This window comes from Oncorhynchus keta, chromosome 14 (genome assembly GCF_023373465.1).
Source record: "Oncorhynchus keta strain PuntledgeMale-10-30-2019 chromosome 14, Oket_V2, whole genome shotgun sequence".
NCBI classification, from domain to species: domain Eukaryota; kingdom Metazoa; phylum Chordata; class Actinopteri; order Salmoniformes; family Salmonidae; genus Oncorhynchus; species Oncorhynchus keta.
This window is the reverse complement of record NC_068434.1, coordinates 30,900,378-30,921,343: the sequence shown is the minus strand read 5'-3', so window position 1 is coordinate 30,921,343 and position 20,966 is coordinate 30,900,378. Positions and strand designations below refer to the sequence as shown.

At 45.7% G+C, this 20,966-nt stretch overlaps 2 protein-coding genes across 3 annotated transcripts in view; one reads left to right on the top strand and one right to left on the bottom strand.

Annotated features, from left to right (window-relative positions):
• Positions 1-20,966, bottom strand: part of LOC118393200 (prolactin-releasing peptide receptor-like) — a 377,063-nt gene that overhangs the window by 245,992 nt on the left and 110,105 nt on the right. The window lies entirely within an intron of this gene.
• The window catches only part of LOC118393204 (PDZ and LIM domain protein 2-like), a 61,284-nt gene that overhangs the window by 25,154 nt on the left and 15,164 nt on the right, over positions 1-20,966 (top strand). For both annotated transcript variants that reach the window (XM_035785649.2, XM_035785650.2), the window contains 3 exons: positions 752-821; positions 4,033-4,184; positions 6,661-6,730. In XM_035785649.2, the coding sequence (XP_035641542.1) occupies positions 752-821; positions 4,033-4,184; positions 6,661-6,730 (292 nt within the window). The remainder of the gene's footprint in view (positions 1-751; positions 822-4,032; positions 4,185-6,660; positions 6,731-20,966) is intronic.

Genomic DNA, 20,966 nt, shown 5'->3' with positions numbered 1-20,966 from the left:
CATTCAATGGAGCTTTCAAAATAGAGGCCACCATAACTTTCTGTTATACTCACAGACAATAGTTTGATAGTTTTGGAAACTTTAGAGTGTTTTCTATCCTAATCTGACAATTATATGCATATTCTAGATTCTGGGCTTGAGAAATAGGCAGTTAAATGTGGGTATGTTTTTCATCCAAAAATCAAAATACTGCCCCCTACACTCAACAGGTTAAAATGATTCTCCTAGCAGAGCCTCATCTTTCCAACTCTTTCACTGTGTATAGTGATATAGCCAAATCAAATCAGACCATTCTACTCAACATGTTAATGAATAATATGAGACATTACAGAAAATTATGTTATCAGAGCTTTCAAGCTATCATTGTAGGGAATACTTTGACATGTTCAAGTCATCTAAGAGACCTGATTAGAATCACTGGTGTAAGTTACTGTAGTTGACCTTGGTCCATGTCTTTTGAAGTACAGCTTGGTCTAATGTGGGGCTTTGGCTTGTATCCTTTAATGCAGTAATGTCTGCAAGCTTTCTTACTCATGTTTTTAACAACTAAGGTTAAGCAATCATGATTTTGAGTATTTGTTTAGGGTGTGACACAGGTGAATTATGTGGTACTGAAGACAATGTTTCTCTACTGGGCCAGTCTTGCCCTCTCCTAGGATGTGGCGACCATTCTCCTGCTTGATTAAAGGTTAGGTATGCGTTTGTTCATGTGTGTCATCCATTAAACTCCAGTGTGTCTCTTTTTCTACAGGCCTGAGCCCCCCATCTCTGAACAGACCAATGGAACCACCACCCCAGAACAGCTCACTGGACGCTTCCAGGTCAGTCACCCATGCTCTCTATCTATCTCCTTATGCAGGAGCTTCCATCTTTGGTCTGTAAATTCCCTTTGGGACAGCTTTCAAGCTGAAAAGTTTCACTATAATGTTATTTAAACACTTCATTTGTGAATCAGCACTTTGTTGATGGACATATGCTGGATGGAAGGCCTATTAAAAGTCCTTAGGCCTTCATTGAGTGACCTTTGGAGACATTATTTTATATAGTTTTTATCCCAGTATCCTCTGGTATTTTGTTACATCAGCATCATATCTCTACATGATTATTCATGTCTTAATGTTTTTGTTTCATGGCTGATGCCTGAGAGCCATGCAGACGCTGGGTCTGCTTCATATTCACAGATTGCATGGTGTCTGCTTATCAATGATTTATTAGAGGTCCAGATGACCTGGAATGAGACATCCTAGTGTGACTGTAGAGATATTCCATAACTCTAGGATAACTCTGTGGCCCTGTGACAGTGGAAACATGGGAGAGGAACCAGGGGATGCTGTAAATCAGCTGATGGTCCTGTGTTTTATAGGGCGACAGAACTACTGCTGGATCTCCGTGGTAACACTGGCAGAATACAAGCCCATGCCAGGCCCAAGGCTTAGGAAAGAATACTGACTCGTCATTCTAACATGGGGATATTACATATCTGATTTCCACAAACCTGTATTGACTTACCTCAGGATGTGCAGCTCTAACATGACTGTACATTATACCTGATGTGTATTGCCCTCTTTTTGAAGAGTTTTATGAAGCATATACAGTACCAATCAAAGGTTTGGACACACCTACTCATTCAAGGGTCTTTCTTTATTTTTACTATTTTCTACATTGTAGAATATTAGTGAAGACATCAAAACTATGAAAAGACCCATATGGAATCATGTAGTAACCAAAATCTATTTTATATTTGAGATTCTTCAAAGTAGCCACCCTTTGCCTTGATAGCTTTGAAAACTCTTGGTATTGTCTCAACCAGCTTTACCTGGAATGCTTTTCCTGACGGAGTTCCCACACACCACCTCCTACCACCTCCTAGCTTCCCACCACCTCCTAGCTTCCCACTGCACTCTGTCACCACCGACAAATCCACTATAATTGAGAATTTCAATAAGCATTTTTCTACGGCTGGCCAAGCTTTCCACCTGGCTACCCCTACCCCGGTCAACAGCACTGTACCCCCCACAGCAACTCGCCCAAGCCTTCCCCATTTCTCCTTCTCCCAAATCCAGTCAGCTGATGTTCTGAAAGAGCTGCAAAATCTGGACCCCTACAAATCAGCCGGGCTAGACAATCTGGAACCTCTCTTTCTAAAATTATCTGCTGAAATTGTTGCAACCCCTATTACTAGCCTGTTCAACCTCTCTTTTGCGTCGTCTGACATTCCCAATGATTGGAAAGCAGCTGCGATAATTCCCCTCTTCAAAGGGGGGGGGGACACACTCTTGACCCAAACTGTTACAGACCTATATCCATCCTACACTGCCTTTCTAGGGTCTTCGAAAGCCAAGTCAATAAACAGATTACCGACCATTTCGAATCCCACCGCACCTTCTCCGCTATGCAATCTGGTTTCAGAGCTGGTCGTGGGTGCAACTCAGCCACACTCAAGGTCCTAAACGATATCTTAACCGCCATCGATAAGAAACAATACTGTACAGCTGTATTCATTGACATGTCAATCACCACATCCTCATTAGTAGACTCGATAGCCTTGGTTTCTCAAATGATTGCGTCGCCTGGTTTACCAACGACTTCTCTGAGAGTTCAGTGTGTCAAATCGGAGGGCCTGTTGTCCGGACCTCTGGCAGTCTCTATGGGGGTGCCACAGGGTTCAATTCTTGGGCCGACTCTCTTCTCTGTATACATCAATGATGTCGCTCTTGCTGCTGGTGAGTCTACGCAGACGACACCGTTCTGTATACTTCTGGCCCCTCTTTGGACACTGTGTTAACTAACCTCCAGACGAGCTTCAATGCCATACAACTCTCCTTCCGTGGCCTCCAACTGCTCTTAAATACAAGTAAAACCAAATGCATGCTCTTCAACCGATCGCTCGTGGGTGCACCTGCCCGCCCGTCCAGCATCACTACTCTGGACGGTTCTGACTTAGAATATGTGGACAACTGCAAATACCTAGGTGTCTGGTTAGACTGTAAACTCTCCTTCCAGACTCGCATCAAACATCTCCAATCCAAAGTTACATTTAGAATTGGCTTCCTATTTCGCAACAAAGCATCCTTCACTCATGCTGCCAAACATACCCTCGTAAAACTGACCATCCTACCGATCCTCGACTTCGGCGATGTCATTTACAAAATAGCCTCCAATTCCCTACTCAATAAATTGGATGCAGTCTATCACAGTGCCATGCGTTTTGTCACCAAAGCCCCATATACTATCCACCACTGCGACCTGTATGCTCTCGTTGGCTGGCCCTCGCTTCATACTCGTCTCTCCAGGTCATCTACAAGACCCTGCTTGGCAAAGTACCCCCTTATCTCAGCTCGCTGTCACCATAGCAGCACCCACCTGTAGCGTGCACTCCAGCAGGTATATCTCTCTGGTCACCCCCAGGCTACCCTGGGGCGGCAGGGTAGCCTAGTGGTTAGAGCATTGGACTAGTAACCGAAAGGTTGCAAGTTCAAATCCCCGAGCTGACAAGGTACAAAATCTACCGACACAACACAGCTGATTGGCTCAGATGCATTAAGAAGGAAAGAAATTCCACAAATTAACTTTGAACAAGACACACCTGTTAATTGAAATGCATTCCAGGTGACTACCTCATGAATCTCATTGAGATAATGCCAAGAATGTGCAAAGATGTCATCAAGGCAAAGGGTGGCTGCTTTGAAGAGTCTCAAATATAAAATATATTTAGATTTGTTTAACACTTTTTTTGGTTAATACGTATTCCATGTGTTATTTCAATGTAGAAAATAGTAAACATAAAGAAAAACCTTTTGAATGAGTATGTGTTCCCAAAATGTTGACTTCTCAAACACCTTATCAACGTCTGAACACCCACTAAAAGTGCAATGAGACAAATGTTTTATTTACATTGTGAATCCATTTCTTAAACATGGTTGCAAGACAAGTTATTTTAGGAATATGGATTAGCAGTTTGTCACAGTTTTGTGTGGATAAATACATTAAATTGATCATGCAGACTGTGTGTCATGCCCTGTTCTGTTGTAGGAGGCGGTGCTGGTGAGTCGAGATGAGAACCAGAACTACAGAGGGTACTCCATCTCCAGCCCAGCCTCTCTGTCACCTGGACTCTACTCCCCAGAGGCTCCGTCCAGTCCTGAGGGAAAGAGAGAGAGGCTCACACCCACCGGCACCAAGAGGTACGCTACAGCATCCACCAGCACCACAATCTGACCTCCCTCTAAAGGACCAGGAGATGCATGTGTTGCTTGAGAATAGAAGAGTGAATACCTGAATGGATAGTCAGTGATAGTAGGTTTCCACAGTTATCCAGGTGCTTTTAAATAAGTTGGAGATGGGGGTAGGGTAGACTACTAGAGCATCCACTTATTGTAAGTGCTCCTTTGAGTCCCACACAGGACCAGAGTGAATAGGTACAAGAGTAACTGGCAGAAAATGGAGCCATGGGATTGTGTGGTAGTAACAAAGGATGTGCACAGCATATCACATTCCCCTCTGTTAATTTACAGCAACAAAGGGCCAGGCTGTGGAACATTCACCACTCTGCTCTGCTCTGTCTGTAGGCCTAGCTTCTATTCTCCCGAGTCACTTTGTAGGTCACAGTTCAAACCTTATTTTGCTCTGGGTCAATTGAATGCCTGACAAACTACCCAACGCCTTGACATCTTCCCCCTCCCTCCAAATTAAATCCTGCGACTAGTGAGGTCCGGCCCCCGACAACCTTCCCGCTCGACTCCATCCCGTCCTCCCTTCTCCAGACCATCTCTGGAGACCTTCTCCCATTCATCCCTCTGACTTCATAATGGCCTGAGCTGCTCCCCACTTAAGAAACCAACACTTGACTCCACTGATGTCAAAAACTACTGACCGGTATCCCTTCTTTCCAAAACACTTGAGCAGGCTGTCTCTGACCAACTCTCTCACTATGTCTCCGAAACTTATCTTTTTGACCCTAATCAGTCAGATGTGTCACTCAACACGGTGAACCATCAGATCCTCCTCTCCACCCTCTCAGGGCTGGGCGTCTCAGGCTCTGCACACTCTTGGATTGCATCCTACCTGGCAGGCCGCTCCTACCAGATGACATGGAGAGGATATGTGTCTGCACCAAGTACTCTCACTACTGGTGTCCCCCAGTGCTCGGTTCTAGGCTCTCGACTTCTCTCTATACATAGTCACTCGGCACCGTCATATCCTCACATGGTCTCTCCTATCATTGCTATGCGGATGACAATCAACTACTTTTCTCCTTCCTCCCTTCTAACCCAGGTGGCAACACGCATCTCTGCGTGCCTGGCAGATATCTGAACTTGTATGTTGGCCCACCACCTAATATATATATATATAATAATAATAATATATGCCATTTAGCAGACGCTTTTATCCAAAGCGACTTACAGTCATGTGTGCATACATTCTACGTATGGGTGGTCCCGGGGATCGAACCCACTACCCTGGCGTTACAAGCGCCATGCTCTACCAACTGAGCTACAGAAGGACCACTCAACCTCGACAAGACAGAGCTGCTCTTCCGCCCGGGGAAGGCCTGCCCTCTCCAAGACCTCTCCATCATGTTTGACACCTCCACGGTGTCCCCCTCCTAGAGTGCAAAAAACCATGGCGTGACGCTGGACAACACCCTGTCGTTCTCATCAAAAATCAAAGCATTGACTTGTACCTGCAAGTTCATTCTCTACAACATCAGTAGAGTACGACCATACCTCACACAGGAAGCGATGCAGGTCCTATTCTAGGCACTTGTCATCTCCTGTCTGGACTACTGCAACATGCTGTTCGCTGGGCTCCCCACTTGTGTCATCAAACCCCTGCAACTTATCCAGAACACTGCAGCCTGCCTGGTGTTCAACATTCCCAAGTTCTCCCATGTCACCCCGATCTTCTGCACACTCCACTGGCTTCCAGTCGAAGCTTGCATTTACTACTAGACCATAGTACTTGCCCATGGAGCAGCAAGAGGGACTGCCCCTCCCCATCTTCAGACTGTGCTCACACCCTACACCCCAACCCGATCATTCCGTTCTGCCACCTCTGGTCTTTTGTCCCTCAGCAGCGCCCGCTCAGCCCAGTCCAAGCTCTTCTCGGTCCTGGCACCCCAAAGTTGGAACCAGCTTCCCCCTGAAGTTAGGATATCAGAGTCCCTGCCCATTTTCTGAAAACCTGAAACCCTACCTCATCAAATACTTTCTTAAATAATCCCAAAATACACATGAAAAGCCTTTGTGAACACTCGCACTTGACTTTTCCCCCCTTACTAGCACTTTTATTGGGGAAAAATGTACTTTCTATCACTGTGATATGTGAACACACCAACTGTAAGTCGCTCTGAGTAAGAGAGTCTGCTAAATGACTAGCATTTCAATGTAAAAAAATAATTAAGGGCTGTTCGACCATCCTTATCTATTCCTGTTCTAGTAATCTTGAGACTTAGTAAATATGATCCCATGACCCTAAACACGCACATTTTATAAATTCATATGAAAGGTAATGAGAAGTGTTATACCATGTTTATGTTATCCATTTTTAAGCATTTTTTATTACATTTTGGTCAAGTATTTCGATTGAGACCATTATGGTTATTTTGGAAGAGATGGCAAAACACCATTATCAGTGTAATCTTTCTCTGTCATTTCATAGCATCCAGCTGCGTTCGTGGTCTCCAGAAGAGAAGACATCGAGTCACAGACTGTCCAGACCACTGGCACAGGTAGGTCTGTCTCATACTAGGGGACAAGGTCCCATAGCAGACCCTTTCCTTCCTATGTTATTTCAACGTACGTAACCCATCAGTGTAAACGTAGACCTCCAAAGAACTGCACAGCTTGATGATTGAAGTTTCCAAGGCCATTGTACGTTACAATGTAGACACTTCATAGCAAGAAAGACAGGATGCAGACATAATTTGATATTTTCATTGCCGGGGGAACTGAAAGGTCACTTTTTAAAGATCTGACATTAGGTTGGGATACAATCTGGAAATGGTTTGTTCAAATAGCAATGTAAGGAAGAGAATGATTAGCTCTCAGTGAAACAATATACTTGACCTTTTTAGTGGTTTGCTACAGTATATTAGACTCATTAGTGCAATATTCACTTGTCTCACTAGCAGTAAAATATGGGGTTGGGATATAAGCTGATTTCTTCATGAATTCACTCTGCTTATTTACTATTCCAGCAACTAAAAGAGGCGTCTGGAAAGTGAGCCAAAGGAGAGCGAATGTTGTGGGAAAGTTCATCATAAGATATTCCAGCTATGTATAATGGCCCCAGTCCCAAGTATTGGCCTTACAGAAGACACAACATGGGAGATGACAGAGCAGGAAAAGCAGACAAGACCTTTAATGGCTGGGAGACAGGGAATGGAATTCCATTCATTTTATAAGTTCTGTGAATATTTCTTGGCGCTAGATAAATATGGTCTCTTTGGCCTGGAAAATGAAGATTGAACTAAGCTCTTCATCTAAGGGGCAGATGACTTGAGCAGAGACCACTCTGAAACTTCTGGTCTGATATGGGATATTCTCTTGAGTTATTTTAATGATGAGTCTGGTCCCATCGCTGCCAGCCAAGTAACTTGTACTGTTCAGTATACTCTAATGATCTCTCTGAGAGCACATAGCTGACATATGTTACAATTATCATCACTATCAAGCTGTCTGTCAACACTCCTTTGGGGTGTCTGGTCAATCCTCTCCCCTTTTGTGGTTTGTCTGTCCTATTTCTAGAACAGGAGTTTTTGACTGGGAAATAAATCAGCTTATGTTGCAAGCTACATTCCTTCAATTTCAGTCAAATTCAGTCACTCTATCTTACGTGATTTAAGAGTATTAGCTGTGCATGTAGGCATACTCCAAAAGGTTGTGCTGAGTAGGGGAGGGGTGCAGAGATGCCTGTCTGTGCAGACATGAATCAGTTTCCTGATTGGATTACCGTGCAGAGCAGACCGTTCCTAAGGACACTGTTTTGTTATGAGATGTTCTTTGTGAACATTTGAAGCTATGTATCACAGACGCCCCAGGCAGACTGGGGTGTCGACTATTAAGAACTATTTAGTTGTCTGAGATCTTTATCTGCAGCCTTTAATGAATGCACTGACTTACATGCTCCTCTGTCATTCGTGGCTCTCTGAGATGACCTTACATGTGTGTGGTATTTATGAAGGCAGGTGGGCCAAAGGGTCTAGAATCTTTACTCAACTTTTTCGGACAATTTCAGGATAAGCTCACCCTTTTCCCTCATTCTTCATCTCAAGTTTGGAATCCATTTCCCCTCTCTCACCCCCTCTGGGAGCCATCACATTCCTTCTGTCTCACTCCAGTATCAACTTGTTTCCCCCCCCTGTTTAACCAAATGTTTGGAGTCACACACTACCGTGTTTTTGAACTGAAGAGACATGACATGCTAGATACATGTTTTTGGTTGTTTGTCAGACCTGTAAATGTAACACAAGTTAACAGTATTAGTGTCCTCTCCTTGCTGTGGTTTGACAGGGCTGACCTACTGTTTACAGACAGTACCCTGGGAGCCCTCATTCACCACTTCACCCACTCCACCTCCACTGTGGCTTGGCTGGAGCCTGTCTTGTAGAGCTCTCTCTGTCCTCTCCTCAAAGCCTGACAGCTTGCTGTTAACTAGGATCCACACCGGTGGATGAGAGGGGATTTTGGTGGGGCTCTTCCTCCAGTGGAGGCCTCTCTGGTCTGAAAGAGGAGACGAGCCTCCCACCCAGGATGTGGGATTAGTGAGTGGAGCCCTTTCAGTATGCTCGGCGGGTATACGGCTGGGAAGAGGACTGCCCTGCCTGCATGGACACACTGTGTTGTAGTGTTGTGCTGCTCTCAACTTGCTGGCAGGAACACTGCAGCCCTGTGAGCAGCGGGGCCTCCGCTCCCCTGACAAGGCCCTCTGTCCCGCCTGAGAGGTGCAGAGTACTGCTGTATCAGGTGATCAGCCACTCTGAAAAGCGTCTAAAAGGCTTTTCCACCCATGTTTTGGCTTTCCAAGTGAGGAAACTGGGATGTGCTGGATCGCCCATTTACCGGAGTGTTGGATATCCTGAGAAAATGCCCTGTACAATAGTGGCTCTAATGGCAGGGCCTCTGGGAGGCTGGTGTTGGCTTTCCCCAGCCTTACAAGGCCTGCCGTTGTGTGATGGGGCACTTGGGGAGCTCTAGGAGATGGGCAAGGAAGGTAGAGAGAGGCAGAGGGACACTTGGGACATGGGAGGGCCTCTGCCATTCCCAAACAATTCCCCAGAACCATCACTCCCCTCCCTTATACGATACAACCAGCTCCAGCACAGAGATACCCATTGTACCCGACCCAGAAACCCACACTGGAACGATGAGGAGACTGAGCAGAGTTGACAGCATCATACGTCACTCATGCACAATGGATTCAGAACATAGAGCACAGTAGCTGTGTATAGGCCCATATTCAGCCACCATTACTGATGACAATAGCCTTCCATTGAGCTAGATAATGCGCTTGATAAAGATCTCAAATGTACAGTTATGTTAATGCACAAAAAAAGCTTCATTTTGTTTTGGGTTGGATGATTCATTAGCCTGGCTCCCAAATTGATGGGTGGAGATAATTTCCATGAATTGAAATACAGAACATGGAAAGTTGTTCCTGCAATCTAAGTATCTTATTTTGCCACATTTTGTCATGGTGCATGACTGCTTTTGCCCTGTGCTAGCTACTAGCTAGCCAATCTGCTGGACCAGCACACCATGACAAAAGGAAGAGACCAGCCTACTAAAGACGACAGTTGGATCAGGTCCCGGATTCCTCCCAGGATACCCTGAGCCAAGCCTGGAGCTGTTGAGTTGGCCCCGCTGCTGGCCACCTCCAGGAATCAGTAGGAAGCAGCATGTCTGTTCATAACATCAAGTGACCACAACAGCATCCCTGTTGGGACGAGCGAGGCCAAAACCAAGCTTCTTTTTCAGAAGACATGGCTCGTCATTGGGCCATTAGGGGCAGGATCACCGGTCTGGGTTTCCAGTTCTACACTCTGCGGTTCCTGAGGGTAGCCTTGGTGGGCTGCCTCATCCTGTGTCAGGGACAGGATGGTTACTGTATAAACCATCATACTGGGGGATGGCCAACTGCACTGTGACACTCACCATGTTCCCCACTAAACTCTTTATCCAGGGGAGGACAACCCCTGCATCCTCCCATCCCCCCATCTATCTGTCTATCCCTCCTTCCACCCATACTGTATGTCCCGATGGGCAGACAGGCTCGCAGCAGCCCAGCCTTCACACAAGCCACTGGTTTCACCCCAGTCTATTTTGGGGGGTGTGGCAGGTTGGAGTGCAAAGTTGTGGTTGTTGCTGTGGAGCAGAGAGATGGCGGCTTGGCATACAGAAGTAGGAATGTCACTAGATGTTGTTCAAGTCCAAGGTTTTTACTTGAAATGACTCTCTCTGCTTTCTTTAGCCTGAGATAATACAAAATAAAAAATCAGAAAGCGCTCTTCCAGATCAACGTCTAAAATATACCTTTGCCTTCAATCAGTCTCCCCTCTCCTCCTTGCTGTTTCCCCCAGTCTCCCTGCTCTTCCTCCCCACCACCATATCCAAACAGATTGAGAAGACATCGCTGGGACTGATGTGCTATTTCAGGTCTGTCATGAGCAGAGCTGCTGTCTGGCTTGGCAGGCCTGGGGTGTGCTGTCTGACGGGCAGGCTAAAGCTAGTGTGGGGGTGGTGGAGGCAGGAGAGTGGTGTACGAGGGAGGGGGATGTTTTCTCTTCTCCACAGAGTGAGGGCTGTGAGCTGACAGAGCCAGGCCTTTTCACTTGGGCTCTGGCCACTCTGCCCATTAAGATAGGGTTCATTGTGGCCCCTCTGCGGGCAGCATGCCTCTTCACATCCCCACTGATTGATCAGCACCATTGTTTTTCTTTCCCCTGAAGTGGAAAAGTTAACTGGGACACTTCAGATTCCCCCTGTCTGCCTCCCAGGCCCCTAGGCTGGGCTCACTCTCCACCGAGCCGGGGACGATGCAGGCCCCACTCGCGTTATGGGGGATTTTGGCCAGGAGAGATGGACCTTTTTATTAGTTGGTGCGGTTTGCTCGGGCGTTCAAATGGTATGTGAACATTCCGTAAGTTGTTGTCAAGGTAACCGTGTGGATAACTGCCCCTTGCTCCAGCAGAAACTGACACGTCAGCATATATTCTCTAGTTTACGCAGGATATCAATTTGAATTTGGGATAAGGGTTGTCATGGATCCATTTGTTTGTCATAAATCATAATTGTTAGTCTGGTGAAAGTGTTCCTCCAGGTACAAATGTAAAGCACAACGTTGCTGTAGTCATACTGTAAATGTCCGTCCAGTTGAATACTAGCCATGGGATTAATGAGGAAACAGCAGAAATATTGATTTATGAAGATCGCTCCAAATTCTCCACTCATTAAAATAGGTTATTTTAGAAGTAATGGGATATAGAACAATATGAACATTTCTTCAACTAAAACATTCAGTGGAATCTCCCAATACATGAGCACAGTTCTGTTTTTCCAAGTCTTAAATTGGTATGTGCATCTTGTTTTTTTCCTTCAGTGGTGCCTCTCATTGTTGCAGTGTACAATTTGTTTTTTTGCCCTCATCAATCTACACACAATACTCCATAATGACAAAGCAAAAAAATTGAAATATAACATTTACATAAGTATTCAGACGCTTCACTCAGGACTTTGTCGAAGCACCTTTTGCAGCGATTACAGCCTCATGTCTTCTTGGGTATGACGCTACAAGCTTGGCACACCTGTATTTGGGAGGTTTCTCCCATTCTTCTCTGCAGATACTCTCAATCTCTGTCAGGTTGGATGGGGAGTGTCACTGCCCAGCTATTTTCAGGTCTCTCCAGAGATGTTCGATCAGGTTCAAGTCCGGGCTCTGTCTGGGCCATTCAATGACGTTCAGAGACTAGTCCGAAGCCACTCCTGTGTTGTCTTGGCTGTGTGCTTAGGGTTGTTGTCCTGTTGGAAGGTGAACCTTTGCCCCAGTCTGAGGTCCTGAGCACTTGGAGCAGGTTTTCATCAAGGATCTCTGTACTTTGCTCCATTCATCTTTCCCTCAACCCTGACTAGTTTCCCAGTCCTGACTAGTCTCCCAGTCATCCCCACAACATCATCCTGCCACTACCATGCTTCACTATAGGGATGGAGCCAGGTTTCCTCCAGATCTGATGCTTGGCATTCAGGCCAAATCTTGGTTTCATCAGACCAGAGAATCTTGTTTCTCATGGTCTGAGAGTCCTTTAGGTGCATTTTGGAAACTCCAAGTGGACCATCATGTGCCATTTACTAAGGAGGGGCTTCCATCTGGCCACTACCAGATGGAATGCTGCAGAGATGGGAGAATCTTCCAGAAGGACAACCATCTCCACAGAGGAACTCTGGAGCTCTGTCAGAGTGACCATCGGGTTCTTAATCACCTTCCTGACCAAGGCCCTTTTCGCCCGATTACTCAGTTTGGCCGGGCGGCCAGCTCTAGGAAGAGTCTTGGTGATTCCAAACTTCTTCCATTTAAGAATGATGGAGGCCACTGTGTTCTTGGGGACCTTCAATGCTGCATAAACTTTTCTGTACCCTTCCCCAGATCTGTGCCTCGACACAATCCTGTGTCAGAGCTCTACGGACAATTCCTTTTGACTTCATGGCTTGGTTTATGCTCTGACATGCACGGTCAACTGTGGGACCTTCTATAGATAGGTGTGTGCCTTTCCAAATCATGTCCATTTGAATCTTCCACAGGTGGACTCCAATCAAGTTGTAGAAACATCTCAAGTATGACCAAAGGAAACAGGATGCACCTGAGCTCAAGTTTGAGGCTCGCAGCAAAGGGTCTGAATACTTCTATAAATAAGAATACTGAATATTTATATATTTCAGTATTTTGGGGACAAAATATAATAATAATAATAATAATTGTAACTTTGCATTTATGGGGTAGTGTGTAGATTGATGAGGATGTTTTTTTTTATTTAATCAATTTTAGAATAAGGCTGTAACATAACAAAATGTGGAAATAAGGGGTCTGAATACAAATGCACTGTATATGAAAGGGTGGATTCTGACGATCATTGATTGCCGATCATAAATTAAATGTCCAACGATTTAACAAAACCATAATGAGCTCCAGATGAGTTTGATATGCAGCTTCAGTTGGAGCCTTGTGGGGAATTTAATAGGGTTGAAAAATGTGTTGCTCATAGCTCCCTCCAAGGATAAATAAACTCTCTCTCGGCCTGCCTGGCATCGGTTTTCTCACTGTATCTGGGCCTGTTGGTGGCAGCCCGTCTGATGGCTGGGTGGACTGCTCCCCTTATGAGACCAGTTACAGTATATGAGACCACCTATGATCTCACCATAACATGAGTGGGCTTTGCCTAGAGACAAGAGTTTTAGGGGAGCTCGAGTTCTGTGTGTATGAGAAGCTAGCCACAAAGTTGGGGGCGAAGTTCCTATTTAAAGTAATCATCCCCATAAGGACTCTGTAAGACTATGATCTGAAATGCCCTTTCTTCCTCAGTCTAATGATGCTACTTTGCTGGTGGTAATGGAAAAACATACACTCCTACAGCTCACACAGTCTCTGCTAGAAAGTTTGTTGGCCCAGAGAGATTGCAGTGCATCAGGTGGGTGTTAAGCTTTTGAGTCCATCAGCCTCTTAGACATGTTCTCATTGTGACTAAGCAGGGTCCCGTCAGAACCAATTATGTATATTTACCCTGAATTGCTGATGCTATGTATTGACCACTGAGAGACTTTGAAGCCACCATGGTGACTGTGATATCGGAATTGACACCCCACAGTGTCCGAACACAGCCAGAGTCAACCAGAGTCGACCTCCTACTGAGACTCAATCAGTCCATCAACAGTCAGCCCCCGCCATTATCACTAGGGAATGTCTGACTCTTAATGTATGTTATTATATGTAAACATTGAGAAAAACTGACATTTTATTTCACCTTTATTTAACCAGGTAGGCTAGTTGAGAACAAGTTCTCATTTGCAACTGCGACCTGGCTAAGATGAAGCATAGCAATTCGACACATACAACAACACAGAGTTACACATGGAATAAACAAAACATACAGTAGAACATTTTTTTTAAAGTCTATATACAGTGAGTGCAAATGAGGTAGGTTAAGGCAGGAAATAGGCCATGGTGGCGAAGTAATTACAATATAGCAATTAAACACTGGAATGGTAGATAGAGATCGAGATACTGTGGTGCAAAGGAGCAAGATAAATACAGTATGGGGATGAGGTAGGTAGATGGGCTGTTTAGAAATGGGCCATGTGCAGTGATCTGTGAGCTGCTCTGACAGCTGGTGCTTCAAGCTAGTGAGGGAGATATGAGTCTCCAGCTTAAGAGATTTTTGCATTTTGTTGCAGTCATTGGCAGCAGAGAACTGGAAGGAAAGATGAACAAAGGAGGAATTGGCTTTGGGGGTGACCAGTGAGCTATACCTGCTGGAGTGCATGCTACGAGTGGGTGCTTCTATGTTTACCAGTGAGCTGAGATAAGGCGGGGGTTTACCTAGCAGAGACTTGTAGATAACCTGTAGCCAGTGGGTTTGGCGACGAGTATGAAGTGAGGGCCAACCAATGAGAGCGTACAGGTCGCAATGTTCGGTAGTGTATGTGGCTTTGGTGACAAAACGGATGGCACTGTGATAGACTGAATTCCGTTTGTTGAGTAGAGTGTTGGAGGCTATTTTATAGATGACATCATCGAAGTCGAGGATCGGTAGAATGGTCAGTTATACGAGGGTATGTTTTGCAGCGTGAGTGAAGGATGCTTTGTTGTGATATAGGAAGCCAATTCTAGATTTAATTTTGGAGTTGCTTAATGTGAGTCTGGAAGGAGAGATTAGTCTAACCAGACACCCAGGTATTTGTAGTTGTCCACGTATTCTAAGTCAGAGCCGTCCAGAGTAGTGATGCTGGACGGGCGAGCAGGTGCGGGCAGTGATCGATTGAATAGCATGCATTTAGTTTTACTTGCGTTTAAGAGCAGTTGGAGGCCACGGAAGGAGAGTTGTATGGCATTGAAGCTTGTCTGGAGGTTAGTTAACACAGTGTCCAAAGAGGGGCCAGAAGTATACAGAATGGTGTCGTCTGCGTAGAGGTGGATCAGAGAATCCCAGCAGCAAGAGCGACATCATTGATGTATACAGAGAAGAGAGTCGGCCCGAGAATTGAACCCTGTGACACACCCATAGAGACTGCCAGAGGTCCGGAGAACAGGCCCTCTGATTTGACACACTGAACTCTATCAGAGAAGTAGTTGGTAAACCAGGCGACGCAATCATTTGAGAAACCAAGGCTGTCGAGTCTGCCAATAAGAATGTGGTGATTGACAGAGTCGAAAGCCTTGGCCAGGTCGATGAATATTGCTGCACAGTAATGTCTCTTATCGATGGTGGTTATGATGTCATTTAGGACCTTGAGCGTGGCTGAGGTGCACCCACGACCAGCTCTGAAACCAGATTGCATAGCGGAGAAGGTACGGTAAAATTCGAAATGGTCGGTAATCTGTTTGTTAACTTGGCTTTCGAAGACCTTAGAAAGACAGGGTAGAATAGATATAGGTCTGTAGCAGTTTGGGTCCAGAGTGTCACCCCCTTTGAAGTGGGGGATGACCGCGGCAGCCTTCCAATCTTTGGGAATCTCAGACAATACGAAAGAGGTTGAACAGGCTAGTAATAGGGGTTGCAACAATTTCGGCAGATCATTTTAGAAAGAGAGGGTCCAGATTGTCCGGCAGCCCGGCTGATTTGTAGGGGTCCAGATTTTGCAGGTCTTTCAGAACATCCGCCATCTGGATTTGGGTGAAGGAGAAATGGTGGGGGCATTGGCGGTTTGCCGTGGAGGGTGCCGGGCAGTTGCCCGGGGTAGGGGTAGCCAGGTGGAAAGCTTGGCCAGCCGTAGAGAAATGCTTATTGAAATTCTCAATTATAGTGAATTTATCAGTGGTGACAGTGTTTCATAGCCTCAGAGCAGTGGGAAGCTGGGGGGGAGGTGCTCTTGTTCTCCATGGACTTTACAGTGTCCAATAACTTTTTTGAGTTAGTACTACAGGATGCAAATTTCTGTTTGAAAAAGCTAGCCTTAGCTGTTCTAACTGCCTGTGTATATTTGTTCCTAACTTCCCTGAAAAGTTGCATATCACAGGGGCTATTCGATGCTAATGCAGAACGCCACAGGATGTTTTTGTGCTGGTCAAGGGCAGACGTGTCTGGAGTGAACCAAGGACTATATCTATTCCTACTTCTAACTTTTTTGAGCGGGGCATGCTTATTTAAGACTGTGAGGAAGGCACTTTTAAAGAATAGCCAGGCATCATCTACTGACGAGATGAGGTCAATGTCATTCCAGGATACCCCGGCCAGGTTGATTTAGAAAGGCCTGCTCGCAGAAGTGTTTTAGGGAACGTTTGAGGGGTGGTCGTTTGGTCGCAGACCCATTACGGATGCAGGCAATGAGGCAGTGATCGCTGAGATCTTGATTGAAAACAGCAGAGGTGTATTTGGAGGGCGAGTTAGTTAGGATGACATATATGAGGGTGCCCGTGTTTACGGATTTGGGGTTGTACCTGGTAGGTTCATTGATAAATTGTGTGAGATTGAGGGCATCAAGCTTAGATTGTAGGATGGCCGGGGTGTTAAGCATGTCCCAGTTTAGGTCACCTAGTAGCACGAGCTCAGAAGATAGATGGGGGGCAATCAATTCACATATGGTATCGAGGGCACAGCTGGTGGCAGATGGAGGTCTATAGCAAGTGGCAACAGTGTTGTTGTTTCTGGAAAGGTGAATTTTTAGAAGTAGAAGCTCGAATTGTTTGGGTACAGACTTGGATAGTAATACAGAACTCTGCAGGCTAGATTGCAACAAAGCCCACTTTGGCAGTTCTATCTTGGCGGAAAATGTTATAAATAGCGATGGAGATTTCAGGGTTTTTGGTGGTTTTCCTAAGCCGGGATTCAGACACAGCTTGGACATCCGGGTTGGCAGAGTGTCCTAAAGCAATGAGTAAAACAAACTCAGAGAGTAGGCTTGTAATGTTAACATGCATGAAACCAAGGCTTTTGCAGTTACAGAAGTCAACAAATGAGAGCACCTGGGGAATGGGAGTGGAGCTTGGCACTGCAGGACCTGGATTAACCTCCACATCACCAGAGGAGAAGTAGAATAAGGGTACGGCTAAAGCCTTCTAGCACGTTTTGAACAGAGAGTAAAAGGAGCAGGTTTCTGGGCACGATAGAATAGATTCAAGGCATTATGTACAGACAAAAGTAGGGTAGGATGTGAGTACATTGGAGGTAAACCTAGGCATTGAGTAATGATGAGAGAGATATAGTCTCTAGAGATGTTTAAACCAGGTGATGTCATCGCATTTGTTGGAGGTGGAACAACATGGTTTGTTAAGGCATATTGAGCAGGGCTAGAGGCTCTACAGTGAAATAAGACAGCAATCACTAACCAGGAAAGTAATGGACGAAGCATATTGATATTAGAGAGAGGCATGAGTAGCCAAGTGAACATATGGGTCCAGTGAGTGGTTGGGCTGACTGGGGACACGGCGATTCAGACAGTTAGCAGGCCGATGCTAACAAGCTAACAGTTAGTAGGCCGGGCCTAAACAAGCTAGCAGTTAGTAGACCGGGGCTAAACAAGCTAGCAGTTAGCAGACCGGGGCTGGCAAGCTAGCAGTTAGCAGACCGGGTTAGCAAGCAAGCATTTGGCAGACCGGGGCTAGCAGTTAGCAGAGCGAAGCAGGCAAGCTAGCAGTTAGCAGACCAGGGCAAGCAAGCTAGCAGTTAACAGACCGGTGCTAGCAAGTTCGCCTTTGGGGGACGTCGCGATGGTGATAAGTCTGTTTTTGCCTCTTCGTGTGGTGACGTCGATAGACCAGTCGTGGAATTAGTAGGGTTCCAGGTAGCTCTAGGTAGCTAGTAAGCCGCGGTAGGCAGAATGGGCCTTCAGCGGACGTCGTACCTGAGGGGCCTGTTTGAATCCTCAGGCAGATTATGTCGGTATTCCAGTCGTAGAGTATCGGCGGGGTTCCGCCCCGTTTCTGCCCCGTACCGGCAGTAGAAGGGGTCTGGATATTGTAGCCCAGGAGTGGGCTTCGGTGGTATCACAGGAGCCCTGGCCAGGCTAGCTTCAGGCTAATTGGTGCTTGCTCCGGGATGGAAATGCTAGCCAGGAGTAGTCACCCGGGATTGTGGTTAGCTAGTTGCGAAGATCCAAATGAAAATGTTCAGAGTTTGAGGTAGGAATCCGGGGATATGGGGGGGTAAAAATAATAATAGGTACGTTGTGCTCTGGTTTGAGTCACGTTGTTCGAACTGGCGAGAGCTTTCTGAGCTAAAGGTTAGCTGATGACCGCTAGCAATGGTTTGCTGACTGATAACTGGTAGGTAGTTAGCTGGCTAGCTTCAGTTGAGGGACTCCAGATCCGAATTAAATAGAAATACTTTAGAAGAAAAAAACAGCTCCACACCACATTGGGTGAGGCGGGTTGCAGGAGAGTATTTAGAAGTTGAGATTTAGGAAAATATTTTTAAAAGATATGCGGATGTAAAAAGATACATACAAGGGACACGACAGGACAAAGACGTCTGACTGCTATGCCATCTTGGATTGATGGATTGCCATCTATTTCTTTCAAATACTTAGGAGTATCATATCTTATTTAGCTCAGTATGGTGTTTTGGTACAGTACTTCACCTCTGAATACTGTAACCATAATAACAGAGTTGAGGCAGTGGTGACGGAGGATAAAAAGCAGGTTAGTCTGCCTCAGGTGTTTACAGGAGACCTCCATGCATAGACGGTACACATACTGCAGGATATATACAGTATGCATATATCTCCCTTCAAACCTGAGGACTCCTGCCACCCCCTGGATAATTGTCCCATATTTATGTTCATGTAAAGTGTTTTCATACAGCAGTCCCCAAAATATAGTTGTATCGTCTTCTGTGTGTCATCTACCCCTGTCTGCTGGCCCATGCCCTGTATTTGAAGCTGCAAGGTGGTATTAATGATGATGATGCTCAGTGGCCCCGATTGGAGCCAGACAGAGAGCTTCTCCTCTCCCAAAATGTAAAAGAGATGCCAATGTCCCGTGTCTCCCATGGGCCCTGATCTGAAACAGCTGCCCCCGCTTCCAATTCTCCATTTCCTGTTTGTTTGTGTCTCCAATTCCAGACTGAGGCATGTTTGTGTCTCCAATCCCAGACTGAGGCATGTTTGTGTGTCAGATTCAGAACTCTCTCTTTTGTGCTCTCTCACTCATGCTTTTTCTTCCTCTCTCTGTCACTCTCTCTCTCTTTCTGTCTCTTTCTCTCTTTCATGTATTAATTAATTCACTCACTAACTCCATCCTCCTTCCATGTCCTGGGATTGAGATATGGCTTGGACCTGGATTGTCTTTCTTCCTTAGGTTTTTCCTAGAGCATTTGGAATAAGCACATAACTGTATTCGCTGTAGTTGATTTCTTTAATCAAATATGACAGCAGATTTCATTGTCAAAATTGAAAATGGCAGCAAGAGGAGAGTGGCATCGTCTGAGTGGCATGTAGATTCAAAAGTTAACTTCAAGTTCAAAGTTTGGCTTTGAAGTGTAATTTGTCCTGTGCACAACTCGCTTTGTGCAACAGGCAGGCAGGCTCTTTGATGACCCAGAGCTAGTTAATAGCTTATGATCACAGTTCACAGCAGGTCTAATCAGGGAGGGCTTCCTCCCCAAATGTTGTTCCCCTGGCTTTTGACATTCCCAAAACCATTCACCTTCTCCAAGACAAATGACCATTGTGCCCGGCCGGCAGTACCCCTCTGCCAGTGAGTGGCATCCCCTGGGGCATCCGCAGGGGGATTCGCTGCAATCTGAGGTGACATGGCTGCTTCTATAAAAGGTCAGGAGAATGGAGCGGTGTTGTTGATGCCCAAACTCCACTACTTCTCCATACCAAGCTGCCGAGCCCATCTATGGTCAAACTCAATCACAGCTGCTTAGTCCCTGTCGTCGTCCAACCTTTGTTTTTCCTTGCCTGTTTGTTGCTTTTGTTGAACTTTTTTCTTTATTCCTTCTTTCCTCTCATGCCTCATGGATCACAGCTGTAATTAAAGTGCTCACTCACTTGACTAGCTAAAAAAACTTGTTTCTGAAAACATGGCTTCAGTTGGTATCTGATACTGACAGGAGACTTCATCGAATCTCAGAGGAAATAACGATGTTCTCTATGATGTAACGCTCCCTGATTTGGACTCTTACTTCTTCATTAGCAAGATGTTTATAAAAGTACAACTACAGGTTAGCCCAAGATGACATGTAGCCGTTAGAAAGGATTTCAATAGGAAAAGACTGACATTTTGACTACTGTAGCCAATAGTAGGAGGAGAAGGGAGAAGTTTTCTGCACTTTTTCAAAGATGACATGGAGAAGGTGACAACTAACAATATCTGGCCCTTGTTTCTGGGGAAATAATGACCCTGAGAGGAATTACAGTGAGGAATGCCACTGATCGTTCCGGGTAATAGCTTCCTGGCATAGAGCAGTGAGCAGTGATCTGCACAAGCACTGGAAAAATAAATGGAAAACTGGACCGATTGAGAGCAGAGCCATTGTTCAAAGAGCTGCTGAATTGGAAGCGGCTGCTGGTGGTTATGGAGACAGAGAGTCCCTGGCTCCACCAGTGCCCATGCCTCAGTCAGCTTCAGGCCCCAGGCCTGTTCTGTTGCTGAAGTGGAGAGGGGTGGGGTGGAGACGCAGCTTTTCCTGGGATGGGTTTGTGGGGGCATTGATGCCAACTGATGACGAGGATGGAAAGGGAGTCACATAAATAATAATAATTAGGTGGCCACTTATATTTGTCCTATTTCACATTTATACAGTGCTTTCAGAAAGT